We start from the raw sequence: 15,527 nt of genomic DNA on the forward strand, positions 1-15,527 counted from the left end.
ACTATTGTAGGTATAAATAAAGTGCATCTGGAATGACTGACCCTCATTTGAACTCATGACATGTTGCAAATAAAGGCTAGATTGTCCTGTCATTTGGTTTTCATTGCTTACGGTTGAGGAACTATTGATAGTACTGAGGAAGATGCCTTAAGACAAGGCAGCACAAATACATCAGGTGAACTGAATCTGATCGGGTTACCCAAACCCAAGAGTTCTTTATCCAAAGTTGGTATATATGTATTGTTGACTCTAGACACTTCAGCTGGGATCCAAAGAACCATGAAGTTGCTTCCATTCAAATGCTGGGAAAGTATGGTTTAGCACTTCACACAAACCAAGATATGAAACCAAGATATGAAAATAAGGGCTGAGAAGCACTTACACCACACTTTCCCGGTTCAGATGACACAGGAAACAATGACTGGTTCACACAATATGTTAGCCCACACTTAAGGGTTGAGTATGGCCTGTGTGTGGGTTGTTGTTGAACTGTGGGTTGTTGCTGAAACATGGGTTATCGTGTTGTCTGAACCCAGCTATGCTAATCAACAATGGCTTATTAACCACAAACAACCCATGAAGAGAACCCATGGTTTATTGTTGGGCTGTGAACTGTGGGTTGTTTGTAACCCACCCAAGGTTGTTAGTATGGCTGAGTTCAGACAATACGATAACCCATGTTTCAACAAAAACCCACAATTCAACGACAACCCATACTCAACCCTTGAGTGTGGATTACTGCGTTGTATGAACCCAGTATATGGCTTAACAAACTAGGATATTAGCATGAAGCTAGGCACAAAAGAGGGAAGGGAAAGGGAGGAACACAAAGGCAGAAGGCTCGCTCTCAGTCTGATAAACCATGGTTTCTTAGACCAATGTCACACCTGAACAGATCACTGTTTGGATATCCCTGCATCCTACAGTAGATGGAAAGGGGCACTTTTAACTAGCAATGGAATTACTGGAACAGTCATTGTTTGTGAGGGTGGGCACACTGCAGTGGTGATAGCTTTCTTGACAGCTGCAACCTCAGCCATGCACTCGCCTAACCAGCAAGTCCCTGATAACGTTTCCAACTCCAGACTTGGAAATGGAAAGGGCATTGTCACTGACGCCACAGAGCACAAGATCAGCAAGGAGAAATTTTGGCTTAGCTAATAAGTTTAGCCAAAACTTATGGGTCCTTGCTCTCAATAAACATCAAGCTCCTTTTAAAGGTATTTCCGAGTAGAAGAAAGTCTGAGATATCGTATTTTGTCTTCTGGCTGCTACAAACCAAAATAACTAATCTTGTGGAATTCATCTCCTTCAAACATCCTATTCCAAGCTGCAACTTTCTGCCAGTGCAGAACTTTGCAATCATTTAAGGAGCATAGTTTTCAATATTATTAGGGGTCATACTTCTTGTGGGAAATAAATTATAAAGAAACGATCTTATATGAAAGCTTTCTTCGAGGTGATAAAAGACTGGTGGGGGGGGTTCAGTGCTGTATACTGTTTTTTGCCAAGTTCCTATTCAAATGGAGTGTTTACAGGTGAGCTTCGTGCTGTGATGCTGAAGACTCTAATGGAAATGCTGACAGATCATTTGCTATTCCATTGCTCCTCTCTACAGTATAGCGCCAGAGTTACAACTTCACTTTAAATGTTATTCTGTCAAGAAGACATATTGTCACCTAAAGCCAACAAAAGGAAGTAAAAACTGTGCCAGTACTTTCCAACATCAGTTTCTCATCTACAGGCAGGAGCGTTGTTAACCTTTTGCAATTTTTAGCAGAATCCCCTGCACCCCATCCACAATATTTCTCTGCCCCAACCTCACAGACCCCAACATCCTTTCTACTTTAGCTTCCCTTCCAGTTCATTATGCTGTGAAACTTATTTTAAAAGCTTGATAAGCAGTTCAAACATATACACGCACAATCTCATATCTGAAAAAAACATACTACCTGCTGAAACTTAACCATAATGATCTCAACAGCAAATGTTAAATATGTTGCCTGTACATTATTGTATGTAAAGCAATAAATACAAGAAACTGGTAATCATACACTAGATTTTTCTCAATTTGAGGACTTTTAATAAAATATTTATTTATTTGATTTATACCAAATAAATCGGCTGCCTTTCTACCAAAAAATAGCACTCAAGGCAGTTTACAAAAATAATTTAAAATAGATTAAGATTAATAGATTAATAAAACAGATTAAAATAGAACAAAAACATAACAATTGCAGAATAAAAACAGCATCCAAACCAACAGACCCACTTACAGGCCAAAGGCCTTCTTGAATAAAGCGGTCTTTACTTGCTGGCAGGACAACCAAGAAAGAGCAAATCAAGCCTCCCTTGGGAGGGAGTTCCACAGCATGGGAGCAGCCACCATAAAGGCCCTCTATTGCGTCACCACAAAACACACCTCTGATGGTGACGGTCTTAAAAGAATGACAAACGTTAAACTATAGGACTGTTTGGTTTTATTACAGGCCTCTTTTTGGATTACAGGGTGTCCCAACTTCTTATAAAAGTACAGAATTCAATATTGCTAAAAATTTTGACCACATTGTTAAATTATTTAGCCAACTCTACTTTCCATATCTATACTTTACATTTGTCTATTTATGAAGGTTTAACTCATTACATAGTTAAAAGAGCTAGGGAACACAACCAGAATTGCAAAAGATTATAATCTGAACAAATGAAGTAACTAAGTGAATCTGAACGTACAAGGGAAAGGGGAAGAGTGAGTGTGAGCCCATGGCACTTTCCTGATACTTCAAACCATGGTTTAAACAATGGGAAATATTATATTTGGACTGATCCCACTATCTCTAAAGCAGCCTTGTAAATAAACCCACAAAAATTACAAGTCTGCAAATGTTTTTACTAGCCTCCTGAGAAACAACTGGACTGTATTCTCATGTTGGCCTTGGGGGAAAGGAAGCTCTCTGCTGCAACCAGTACGGAAATGCAAGCTACCAGCCTCTTAGCAGGCTAGTTTTTAAAATTGCCTTCTATCAGACTCATCCCTCCTCTTTTGTTTCCTTGATGCTCATGGAGGCAGGGGAAGAGATCCATACTTCCTCTGCATGGAATTCCTAGTTGCTTATGGCAACCAGGTGAGCTGTTAAATACAAGGCTGTTTTAAAAGAAAAAGAAATTATTTTTCACAATTCCATTGAAACTGCAAATTCACCTTAACTCTGGACAGGCATCTTTAAAAAGCTACCACAGATGCCTATGTCTAAAATGGGATTTTTTTTTCCCATCAGATAACAACATTACAGAGTTTTCATGAGAAAAGTAACCCTTCTACTACAAATCACTGGTTTCATGTATGTTTATATTATTTTGAATAATCAGTCAAACACCAATCATCTGGGGTTGAACAGAGGGTCAAAAGGAATCTGCCTGTCTAGTCATTTTCCCACAAGGTCACTAAGAAGGATTTCCGATGTAATCAAGCTGTAATCACAGAAGCTTGTCTTGCAAGACTTCCTGCTATTATTTCTGCAGGAGTACTAGCGTACTACAGTAAGGCAATTAACTCCAGGCACTCACTACTATACAGTGGCTTCTCAAGAGATGTCTTCTCTTAAAACCATGATTACATAAGGACTGTAAATAAAATGTTTTGCTGGCATGGGAGCCCTAGATCCAATGCCTCAGCATAGCTGCATGTCAAAAAATCATAGCGATAAATTAAAGGCTACAGTCAACATCCAGTCTCCCTGTGCTCAGACATTTTAGTAATCATGTTTTTTGCACAGATAAAAGATCTTAACACAAGAATGGCTAAGCTTTAGTTTTCCTGCACCCAGGACTTTTATTTTATTTATTTATAATTTATTTTTACATTTATATCCTGCATTTGTCCTCCATGGAACTCAAGGTGATGTACATAATCCTCCTCCTCTCCATTTTATCCTCTCAACAACAACCCTGTGCAGTAGGTTGGTCTGAGAGTCTGTGACTAGCCCAAAGTCACCCAGCTTCCATGGCTGAGTGGGGACCAGAACCTAGATCTCTCGGCTCCCAGTCCAACACTCTAACCACTACACCATACTGGCTTGAAATAGGCACATCTCATCCAGCACAGAAAAAATAGCAAGAGCCAAGGTCAATGCTTGCTAAAGAGTCAGACCTGCCTCTATAGCTGCAATCCTATGCACACGTTCCTGCAAATAAGCCCCAATGAGTAGAGTGGAACTTACTTCTGAGTATACTTGCATAAGATTGTGTTGCAGATCTCATACTATGAACTGGATTTTCCTTAATCTGGTGTTAGCCCTAGGGCAGAATCCAATAGAGGGCTTACACCCCCGATTCTCTTAAACCCCTGCCAATTCCATATTGCAAGCAGCTCCCATCACTTGAGCAACTGCAATTTAGTGCATCCAGGGCAACCTGAAACGATCCGCCTCCTTCCATAAACTAGCATTTCTGTACGTTTCAGGGCTTCTCCTAGGAAGCGGTAAATCTCTTTTGCGTAACAGTGGATCCCAATAGCGCAATAGAGTTGGTGGACTCACCATTTGTGGAAGGGAATCAGCAAGGCATAAACCCCCCACTGGATTCTGCCCCTGGTTAACAGACACTGGCAGAATCATGAAATGCTATTGAATTCACTGAGATTAAGATGTTAACCAACATGCTAATTCACACAGGTATTTTCGACATCGTACAACTTTACTGAAGCATTACTTTAGTTTTACTTTTTTAAGCCAAATGCAGGCATTACCATCTCTGCGTGTATGGCTTATTCTATAACTTATCAGCCACCTTTCCAGAAAAGAAAACAACAGAACTTCACAGAAAGTAACATTCAATGAAACTAATAAAATTCAATAAAACTAGTTGTTAAAATATGGGTCTTATTCACTGACTCATTACAACGTTCATTCGGAACTCTTGATTTCACTACTCTGCTGTCCACTACCAATTACTTTGATACAGAATAACTCTTGTATCTTAAAGACAAACACCTTTAACTTGATCCTATAATCAAGGTAAGCTGAAATGTAAGATTAATTCTGTTTGACCACTGGAGGCCACTATTGCCCTTCAAAAACAAGCTGCCTAACATCTGGTGAATTTCTTTGCTGTAGCTTTCAATGATTTCAGGTTTTAAGAAAGGCAAAGATTTCAAGCATTTACAGATTAGCATTCACATCAATTACTTTTGTAGAATAAATGTAGCAGAATACATGTAAATAGATAAATGTTGCTAAGGCCTTGTAGTAGCAATTCATTTTAAAATTGTCATTAAGGTATTACTCAGCAAAATCTTTGAACCTTCAAAAAAATTTCAAGAAAATTTTCAACAATACTAAGCCTTGCTGTACTAGCAGCTAAGGATTTACGATGGGCCTCACAGACAATCACACCAACCTAGCCACATAGTATTGCATTGTAGGCAATAAATAATAAATACATAAATTGGTGCAGATGTTTACAACTGGGATAGAACACAATTGTGCTTCTATGTCAAACAGCCAGCTCAGGCTAATGTTTACAGACCAAAAACAAATGAATGCTTCTAAAATAAAATACTTTAGATACATGCTGTATTTCCCAACATCATCATCAAAAATTCTGTTAAAACAAAATGAAGTTCACTCTACTTCCCATCTCTAGTTTGGCTAATTACACTTACCGGTATCTTTTAGTATAAAGTTACTTAAGTGAAATATATTATCCTCCCCTGTTAGGAAGGAACATGGAAACTGTTTTACACCATGTCAGATGATTAGCTTAGTAGTGTCTACACCATCTGGCAGCAGCTCTCAGACATGGCTCCTTCCCAGCCCTACCTTGGAGATGCCAAAGACTGAACCTCGGAACTTCTACATACATGATTAAAATTAAGACTATACCTTGTGCAAATACTACTAAACTCCAACAAAAGGCTACAACAAAGTATTATGTTGGAAGTTCTCAACGTAAGATCACAAAGAACTACCACAGAGGACCTGTCAATATCACACACAGATAAGCATCAAGTCTCAGACAGAAGATCAATATTAGACACATCAATCTAAATGCCAAGTTAATTATGAAACAATTCAGACCATTTACTCCTCTCATATCTAGATTCCAAGCAAGTCCACACAAGGAGAATTCACGGTATTTAGAGACAAATATCTTTTGGGAGTTTGTAAGTCAAACCTTCAACTATAGCTGGAACGCTAGAGAGTGTTAATACTGAAGTGCATGGACATTACCAACCTTTAAAGCAAAGTTTTAAGAAGACCTTTTTTTTGTGAAGTTAACATTCAACTTCCAATGCACACACTGCTTTTAATATATGCAAACAACTGGTTCTAGAGATTTCAGAAGTGTATACAATTAAGTTTAAAAATCAAACAATACCTATAATCAGGCTGACGAGTAGGATGGTCTTCCCTTGACCATCTATATCCTGGATCATCCTATAAAATAGAAGGAACATCTGAAGATTAAAATTTGTTATAATGTAAAATCCAAATTTGAAGAATAAAAGACTATTTCTTTTTTACTGTACCTTAAACACAGTTAACAGCATAATATGTTTTTCAATTTCCCTGACAATATATCTAGTATTGTGGCATTCCCTCTGCCCCAAGCATATAACCCAATACTGTGTCTTGCAAATACACTCAAGTTACTAAATATCAGAAAATCAAAACAAACATTTTAAAGAGGGACAAGGAATGGAAAAATGCACTGATCAAATTTTAAATCCAAAAATTAGAGCCTGATTTGCCAAATTTCTGCACTACGAGATGAGCATATATTATCAGGCACACAGACTGATAACTGCTATGAAGTCTCATCAGTCTATGAGACAATATTACTGCACCGGTAATAGGCAGCCACCAAATATAGTACACTGGAACTGTAAAAATCCATGGCAGAGATGAGCACAAAAGAAGTTATTCAAGTTTGAAGACTATTTATGCACCATTAAAGGTTACTCTTTGTGTTAGGTTCGGATCATGGTTGCTTAACTACTATGATTACATGGCAAGTTATGGTGCACAATACAAATATCAGAATTTTACTTTAAGAGTGTAAAGACAGAAATACACAAGCCCATTTGGAGCACGTTGCTTCCAGCAATGCACACATTAGGCAAAAAAATTAAACTTACAATTCTGTGTGGTGGTTCACTTCTTCTTTCATGGGCAAAACCACGACCTTCTCCATAGTCTCTATAGCCAACATGAGCATGACTATATTCATATCTACTGTAGCCTCCTTCCCCGGGTCTCTCTGGAAGTGGTGGTTTTTTGGGAGCGAAGCTGACTACTCGATGGTAGTCATCCTAAAATTTTAAATTATATGCAATATCCAATTTAAAAGAAATATATTATAAAATAATTAAGGCCTGAAAGACTAACAGGCATTCCCTTGTAATACAACCAGTCAAAAATTACAGGAAATCACACTGAACAACTCAGGAACAGGGAGTGCCTGGGTTATTTTGTAAACCAGATGCAAAGCAGCAAGTGGGCAGGAGGTCCCAACATCCCCTGGGTTGTTGTCAGATGTGAATGAGTTGAAAATTAGCTTAATTCCGTGACGCATTAAAGTCATCATGTAGAGGCCCTTAAAAGAGAACTATATGAACAACTGAACTGGATAAAGCAGGGCCCCCTAACCTTTTTGAGATGGTGGGCACATTTGGAATTTTGAGTGTGTGTCATGGGCATTGTCACAAAATGGCTGTCGTGGTTGATGTGGCTAATCACAGTGTACCAATTTCCCAGAAGACAAACTGGTAAGGCTAAAACAAAAACAACTGCCCAAGAATCTAAGGTACAAGGCAGAAGTGGTGTCTCAGTTCTAAAACATAAAACCATGCTTTTGAACCCACAGTTTTCTGCTCCAACACCATTTCAAAAAGGCAAATTGATGAGGCTCAAAGACAAGAAACATGGCTAAGAAACTGAGTACAAGGCAGAGGTGGGATCTGAGCCCCAAATGCCAAATCACATATTTGCCCCCACAAGCACAATAAAATACCCATTTCAGAAAAGGCAAACTGGTGATGCTCAGAGAAACAAAGACAGCCAAATCACCTCCCCAAGACCCCCACCCCCACCAGGCAGAACAAACATATTCTGGGCCTGTTCACACATAATGGTGGCAAATCATAGGTTAATTAATTAACCTATGATTTGCTGGGTCATGTGCTGCACATGAGACTTCCCATTTGAACATCCAACTTCTGATTGGCCTGATTGTAGGCTGCTTTGTGATGAGTGAATCTGGAGACTCTGACCTGGTTTGCATGATCACTACAGCTTAAACAAGGTATGGTGGCTTGTTCAAGCTGCAGCACATGCCAGGCACCATTTGCCTAATTACTGACCCAGATGCAGCTTGCCATGTCAGCTGAATCCAGGCAGCTTGGCTTGACTGAGGGGGAAACAACCCTGCAGTAACCCATGGCCTGTTGATGGATTACCTGATGGGTGTTTCCCCCTCAAACAAGCCATGGTTGATTGAGGGGGAAACAACCAGGTTCAGACAACACAACAAGCTGTACCCAGGTGGGTAATTAGGCAAATGGTGCCCAGCATTCGCCTCAGCCTAAACAAACTTTGTTTTAGCTGCAGTGATCATGTGAACTAGGCCTTTGGGTTGTTTGTGTGTTAAACAACCGAAAATTAATCTAACAACTAATCGCAGCACACAACCCATGGGTTGCTGTCATGTGCAAACCAGGCCGATGAGTTGAAAATTAGCTTAACTCCATGCCACATTGAGATCATCATAGAGAGACCCTTAAAAGTTAACTGGATAGACAATCAAATTGGATAATTAATGAAATTAATTAACACACAATTTGCCACCGTCATATGTGAACTAGGCCTCTAAAAAAAGAAAATGTCAGGGGACACCAAGGATAAAGGATAGTTATGGCTACACAAGCCAATTTCTTCTACCATTCTATGAACGTTTACAATTACATGTAAATTGTTGTGGAACAACATTTTTAATTGTCTGCCCATAAATACTAAGGATGAGATATTTAAGCATCTCAGAATAGCCAACCTGGTTCGCACATCATGCTAAGCCACAGTGGGTTGTCACCATGGATTGCAGGGTTGCTTAGGTTTGCACGTAGCGAAAAGCCACTGTGGGTGAATTTCCTCGTCAGGCTTCTCGTTGTGGTGGTGGCCATTTTGAATATTTGGGGCATGGCAGGGGCACTTCTCATTACATAGCTTCTCATTACGTACAAGCTACCCACAATCCTAAAACAGCCCATGGATTCTGGGTGGCTTCGCAACCACCCCAACAGCCCACTCATTGCAGGTTCACTCGTAAAGAGAAGCTGTGGTGGAGGGGGCTTAGATTGTCAATGTGGCCCCTGCGTGCACCACAACCGATCGTCGCTAATAAATCACGGTGGGCTGCAGTGACTTTGAGAACCAGGTCTTAGCATGATGTCCAAACCTGGCGCAACTCTTCTGTTGTGGGTTGCTTTTCACAAACAGGCCACCCTGTGAACCCATGGCTTGTAGTATGGTGCTTAGGGTGGCTTGTTCTCAGAGTGACTTGTCATGACATCCAAACCTGGCAGAAGTTGGATTTGCATGATCAGCAGGGGAAACTACACAGTATGGGTTGTTTCCCCTGCCCCTGCCTGCCATTTGCTTAATTACCTGCACTGCATCGCAGGTTGCTGTGTCGTCTGAACCCAGTGTGTGACGTGGCAGGGTAGCTTCTAACTCACCCCACAACCCATGGCTTGTAGTAGGGGTTATGGGGTGGATTAGAAGCCACCCCCACCGCACTGCACGCTGGGTTCAGACAACATGGTAACCCATGACACAGCACAGATAATTAAGCAAATGCTGGGCGCACGAATGGCACGCGTGGGGAAGTAATGCATAGTACGTGGTTTCCCCCTGCAATCGTGCGAACCTGGCCACTGTCTCTTCAGCATGGGTTGTTTAAAATGGAAAGAGAACTACCTGGCAAGAATGGTGAAAACCCCTGCTGACCGCTCTTCGTGATCTCGCTGACTATATCCCCTCTCTATTACATCTTGAAATGACACTAATCAGTTTACTCCTCCACTTTGTTGCCACTCTAGATAGTGATACCATCCGTCCCCTGTCCCCCACAATTCAGGAAGATCTGCAGATATTTAACATCATTTTTTTCACCTTTAGGGAGATTTGGGCAAATTTAACTTTATTTTAACTTCCAGTGAGATTTGCACAAATCCACTAAAGTACTCCACTTTAGCACAGTAACTACAGTGCTAAAGCGGAGTAGTTACTGTGCTTTAGTGGATTTGCCTTGAAATTTGTGTATGTTTACCCATTCAGTCCCTGGTCTGCCTTGAAATTTACATATGTTTAGCGATCCCGCTCTCTGCTCTATAACCCTCATGCATATCTTACAGCAAGCGATGGAGATCAGTGGAGGGAAGTGACAAGCATGAAGGAGGTTGAGGAGAGAAACCAGCTGGCGGCTACAGGAGAGGAGACTTGGGGGCAGGTGTTACTCCTTCAGTAGAACATGAAGCAGCCTTTACAAAAGAAGGTGTTTGCTAGCAAGGGAAGCACTGGAGGATGAAATTGACAAGGACATTGACAAGAGGGGTGTGTGGTTGGCTAAATAGTGGACAGGCACTTGAACATGGTCCCAGGGAGGGAAAAATTGCAAATGTGTTCCTGGGTTCATTAATACTGATAAAAGTGTTTCCTTTTGCGATCTGATGCAGGAAGGCAGGGAGGAGTTTCAGTTGGGAAGCACCGAAATGGAGGATAAAATTGACATGGATATTGACAAGAGAAGATGATGGCTATGCTGGCCTCAATAGCGGACAGCCGGTCTTGCAAACAACTTCCTGTGTTCATAAGGGCTCAGAAATATAAAGCCCTTTGGTGACCTGATGCAGGGGAGGGGGTGTCCCTCATGAGCCGGCAACCCCAGTAGATCAATTGCAGAAATGGTGCTGATGTAGGGAACGAGAATTTCTGCTGCAAAGGCTCCTGGGATATGTGACGGCAGCAGCCAGAGGGACTGAGAGAGAAACTAGCTATGGCAAGCCGCAAAATGGACAATCGTCTGTCAGGAGTAACGAACAAGTCACCCACCATGGCTTATTCTCAGACTGGCTTAGCGTGACGTGCGAACTCACCCAATGAATCAGGAAAAAATTGGGTTCATGGGGTGGGATGGTGGGGGAGTGAGAATTCTGAGCTTTTCTTCCATTATGTTTCAATAATTTTTAAAAGGCAGTTTAAATAGAGCTTGCTAGTTCTCTCTAAAATTCAAGAATTGTCCATTCTTATTTGATGATGATGTCAACTGGTTGAAGCATATTATTCCTGACTTATTTAATAAATATTTTCATTCTTTCTCAAACATATAGTTGTTCTGTAATATTTTTGGAAGATATAAAATCTAAATTCTTTTTCCTAAAAAAGTAGTCCAAAATTCCTCAAACTAGAATCCTAAAATATATTGGTTGTACAGTATGCATTTTATATTTGTGCTGTGATTTTTTAAAAAAAACTTTTAAAATTAGTATTAAAAGCTCTGAATGACTAGAAGAAGTGGGACGAGAAATTAGAAGACACAGGACAGCTACTTAGTCTTTACTGATATCAAAGACAGGTATCCAGTATTATCCACTGTGGAAAAGTATTAACATCTAATTGTAAATTAGATTTCAGGACCCTTAAAATCACACAGAGGCACCCTCCATAAATGGAGCTCTACTCATGGAAAGTGCCTCCACCTGATTTTTCAGGGATTCCTCCTTCTCCAAGCACTGCAGCCTACGCCATTCAGCAGAATCCCCTGACCCTCTAACCAGGTTCACACGATCAGCAGGCAGTTAACAAGCCACCCTAGCCAGGTTCACACAACATGGCAAGCTGTGCTGCCAAGGGTAATTATGCAAATCACCCTGGCATGTAACCAGAACACACAGCATAGTTAACAAGCCACCACGGCCTGTTAACTGCTTGCCTATCATGTGAACCAGGCCACCACGTAGGCCTGGTTCAGGGGGCTGGAGGGGCTGCTGTGGGGAGAAATAGGGTGGGGAAGTCTGCTTCAGCCAACCCAGGTGCATGCGCCTAAATCTGGATGCATCCCAATGCAAGTTTAAAAGGCTTTAATAACATAAATATTTGTTTTATCTTCTAAATAATTATCTGTGTCTGTTCATTCCCTGCCTGAAGGTGTACAAAGAGGAAAGTTTCCTTAGTTTATGATGGCAGTGGAATTGAAGGGATAAAGAATTAAAGTGAATTCATAATACAGAGTGAAATAGAATTGTTGGACCAGATTGCCCACAGGTTGGTAAGGTTTGGTGGGATAACAATTCATAGGTAGGTGGCATTTTCAACACAACAAACACATACTTCCGTTACCTATTTAAACTGGAACACATGCAAAATTTTGCAATTTCTACTGAGATCTGATCTTACATGCAGTTTAACTTGGTGATAATTATATGGATATCTTGTATTGAAAACATAATCCCATCTAGAGCATCTCAGGCAGATCCCACAATAATTATTTCAGGGTAGACTGAAATGACTGAAATCCCACAATAATTATTTCAGGGTAGACTGACCATTACCTGAAAAATGCTTAAACTATTATTGTCATAAATGCATTAGCCAATTGTTAATCAAATGGTAACAGAATTAGTAAATTGCCTTTCATTGTAACCTATTGCTGATTGACTAATAAAAGAACAACTGACTGGCTGACCATATATACCCTGTTCCAACTCATCCAATATCCAGCATGTTGAAAATGGAGAGCACTTTCTGACTCCTGTAAAAAGAATTAAGAAACATCACAAACAAGCTAAACTTTTCCTCTGAAGTGAGCACACACTCTAAGTTTGTAGTTTGACCACTGCCCCATTTAATTTCCTTTTCTTCAGGCTATTGCGTTTGCGCACATTGCAAAACTTTGCCAATATTGCAGCTTCTTTGCCCTTCATGATCACAAGGGACTGTTCTCACCACATAATTTTTAAGTATATGCATTCTCCCTGTGCATATGAAGAAGGGAGAGATTTAAGCTAGGAGCAGCTGTTCCAGCTGTGGATCTTTTAAGTGTTGCTCACTTCAGATCAAGTGACACACAGATAATTGGACAATTGCATAGGAATCTTAGTACAGAGATGTCCCAGGGTGACGTGCCTGGCAAAGAAGAGTGCCCGATGTAGTTACAATATGTGACTGCTTGAAAACTGTGTGCAAAAGAGACAGGCCAGTAATGCTTACCCAAAGCCAACCTAAATAAAAAAAGAATGGCAACCTTGATAGCAAATGCTAATACCTGGAATTCTATGCTGCCAAATGTATACTGCATAACCTGTAAATAAAATTATTTGGAAACATTTTGTAAAATCTTATTTCTAAGCACAAGGACTCAATTTAAAGGAATATATTTATTTTGGATATTATTGCATCTTCAGCAACAGAGTTCTTAGGATGGGATAAATCAATGTCATAAATCAATCAATAAAAACAATGATAGAACCACAAATTCAAGCAGCATGTAAACAATTAAGGGTGCAATCCTATGCATATTTAGACAGAAAAAAGTTCTACACCTCCCAGCATTCCCCAGGCCAGCACAAACAAGACTTTCGGATGTCTAAACATGCATAGAAATGCGCCCTAAGGGTGCAATCCTACTGAGATAGTCAGCAGCCTCAAAGTCAGAGGCTGCCGAGTATCCAACAAAGGGCAGCCGGAGCCCAGAGGTGATCCTCGCCTACATGCTCTGGCCACCCTGCCTTTTTGGCTGTCTAGCTACGGCTTTGGGAGGCGGAGGGAAGGAGGCAGCACAGTGAATAGGAAGCTATGTAAAGTGGCTTCTGCTGTCTCCTCCCTCCCCTGGGACTGCCCCCTTTGCCCCATCTTTGCGCTCCATTTCCGAGTGTGGAGACATAGCAGGTGCAGAGGGAACTGTGCCGGCTACAAGGGGAAGGGGTTAGGGAACCACGTTTGGAACCCTGGCTCTGATCGCGGTTTCCAGAAACCAAAAAATCCTATGGCCCTCTAGAGAGTGTCTAGTGGCTACAGAATCACTCCCTAAAAAGCTTAAGGGGCCTTGAACAATTAGAAAGTCTTTGCCTGGCACCAAAAAAATGTAGGTGTCCAGGCAAGTCACCTTGGAAATGGAATTCCAAAGGGAGGGCACTACTACTAATATTTCCCCAGCAACTGATTTAGATAGGCATACTGCCTCTCACACTGAACAGTAGTATATAGTCATCTGCATTATGGGCATTAATAGCCTTCGTCTCCATCTACTACCATGATTACTATTATTGTTATTATTATTAGTGGAAGAATTTAACAGGAATATGATGGCCCTGGCTGCTGTCAGTCCTTCCAGTGGAATTGCGATAGAGCAACATGAAGATTTTTTTTTTGAAGATAAATTGATGAAGGGAGCAGTTACTTTCCTATGAAAAAACAGCGCCCTGCTTCAAATCCCTACCTGCCTGAGTCCCCAATAACCATTTTTTAGGGTGCCCCACATGTCTCCCCATTTTCCATTCCTATTGCTTTAAGAGCTGTTAAAGAGCAAGGGATCAAAACACCGAGAAATGTGTGGGGTACCCTAAAAAACAGTTGCTGGGGACCTGGGTAAGTGGGGATTCAAGGCTGGGCACCCCCAAGGTTCAGGAGAAGCCCTTGAACCACGTGGACAACCTTGCTACATCACGCCTCTCTATTTTGGAAAGCCACAATATTGCTATAGCACAACAGCAGCTAACCGATAAAAAAAGAGAGAAAAACGGGCTGCAACTGCATTCAGACCAGGGCAGGGACAAAGAGGGGCCAGTAACAGCCCATCCAAAGTGCTGTTTTGGCTCAGTTGGAGGGGCTGTCACTGGCAAGGGGAAAGGGGCACTGGAAGCAGCTTGTCCGCAATCATGAAGAGCCATCGCAGATGCGCTCAGCAGGAGTGGCAGGGGTTTCTGCTGTTCTTGCTGAGCAGGTAACTGCCTGATGCCACCACAACGGTTTGGGTGTCCTGGGTTTGGACAACAAGCCAACCCATCATGGGTAAAACAACCCCCAGAACAACCCATTGGTTGTTATCGTGGGTTGTTTAAAAAAAGTAACCCACTCCACAGAAAGCTGTCTGAGTTCACACTGCATGGATGTCACCCATGATGGGTTAGTGTTGTGGGAACCCAGTCATTGGTCTGAACTTAACCCCACACACAAACTATGATTTGTTAATAAGCTATAAATATAAATAGAACCCATTGTTTGTTGTTGGCTTCTGAAGGCCAATGGTCAGGAACGCTAGCAGTTGAAGCCCAAAACATCTGGAGAACTTTCTGCCCACCCCCTGGTTTCAACCATGGCTTGTTGTGAAGTCTGAACCCAGAACCGTGGCTTATCCCTGGCTTGTCTATGCTGCTATCTGCCCTGACAAAGAGATGCCCAACAAGAGCAGCCTAAAAATGAAACTGCTCTGAAGGCTGGCAAAATGAGCAGGAAAGAAATAAACTAGGAACAGGG

General features: G+C 41.3%; 1 protein-coding gene across 17 annotated transcripts in view; it reads right to left on the reverse strand.

Annotated features, from left to right (window-relative positions):
- PPHLN1 (periphilin 1) overlaps positions 1-15,527 on the reverse strand; it is a 72,340-nt gene that overhangs the window by 48,899 nt on the left and 7,914 nt on the right. For 7 of the 17 annotated variants that reach the window (XR_014784422.1, XM_084810693.1, XM_084810692.1 and 4 more), the window contains 2 exons: positions 7,136-7,309; positions 6,376-6,434 (listed from right to left, as the gene is read on the reverse strand). Coding sequence is in view for 15 of the 17 variants with exons in the window: in XM_084810693.1 (XP_084666819.1) it covers positions 6,376-6,434; positions 7,136-7,309 (233 nt within the window). In the remaining 2 variants the exon portion in view is untranslated. Of the gene's footprint in view, positions 1-6,375; positions 6,435-7,135; positions 7,310-12,738; positions 12,805-13,317; positions 13,354-15,527 lie in introns of all 17 variants that reach the window. The other 10 variants (XM_084810685.1, XM_084810683.1, XM_084810687.1 and 7 more) reach the window with 5 other exon arrangements.

Source organism: Heloderma suspectum, chromosome 7 (genome assembly GCF_057233095.1).
Source record: "Heloderma suspectum isolate Gila_16-S chromosome 7, 16-S_ref, whole genome shotgun sequence".
Lineage (NCBI taxonomy): Eukaryota > Metazoa > Chordata > Lepidosauria > Squamata > Helodermatidae > Heloderma > Heloderma suspectum.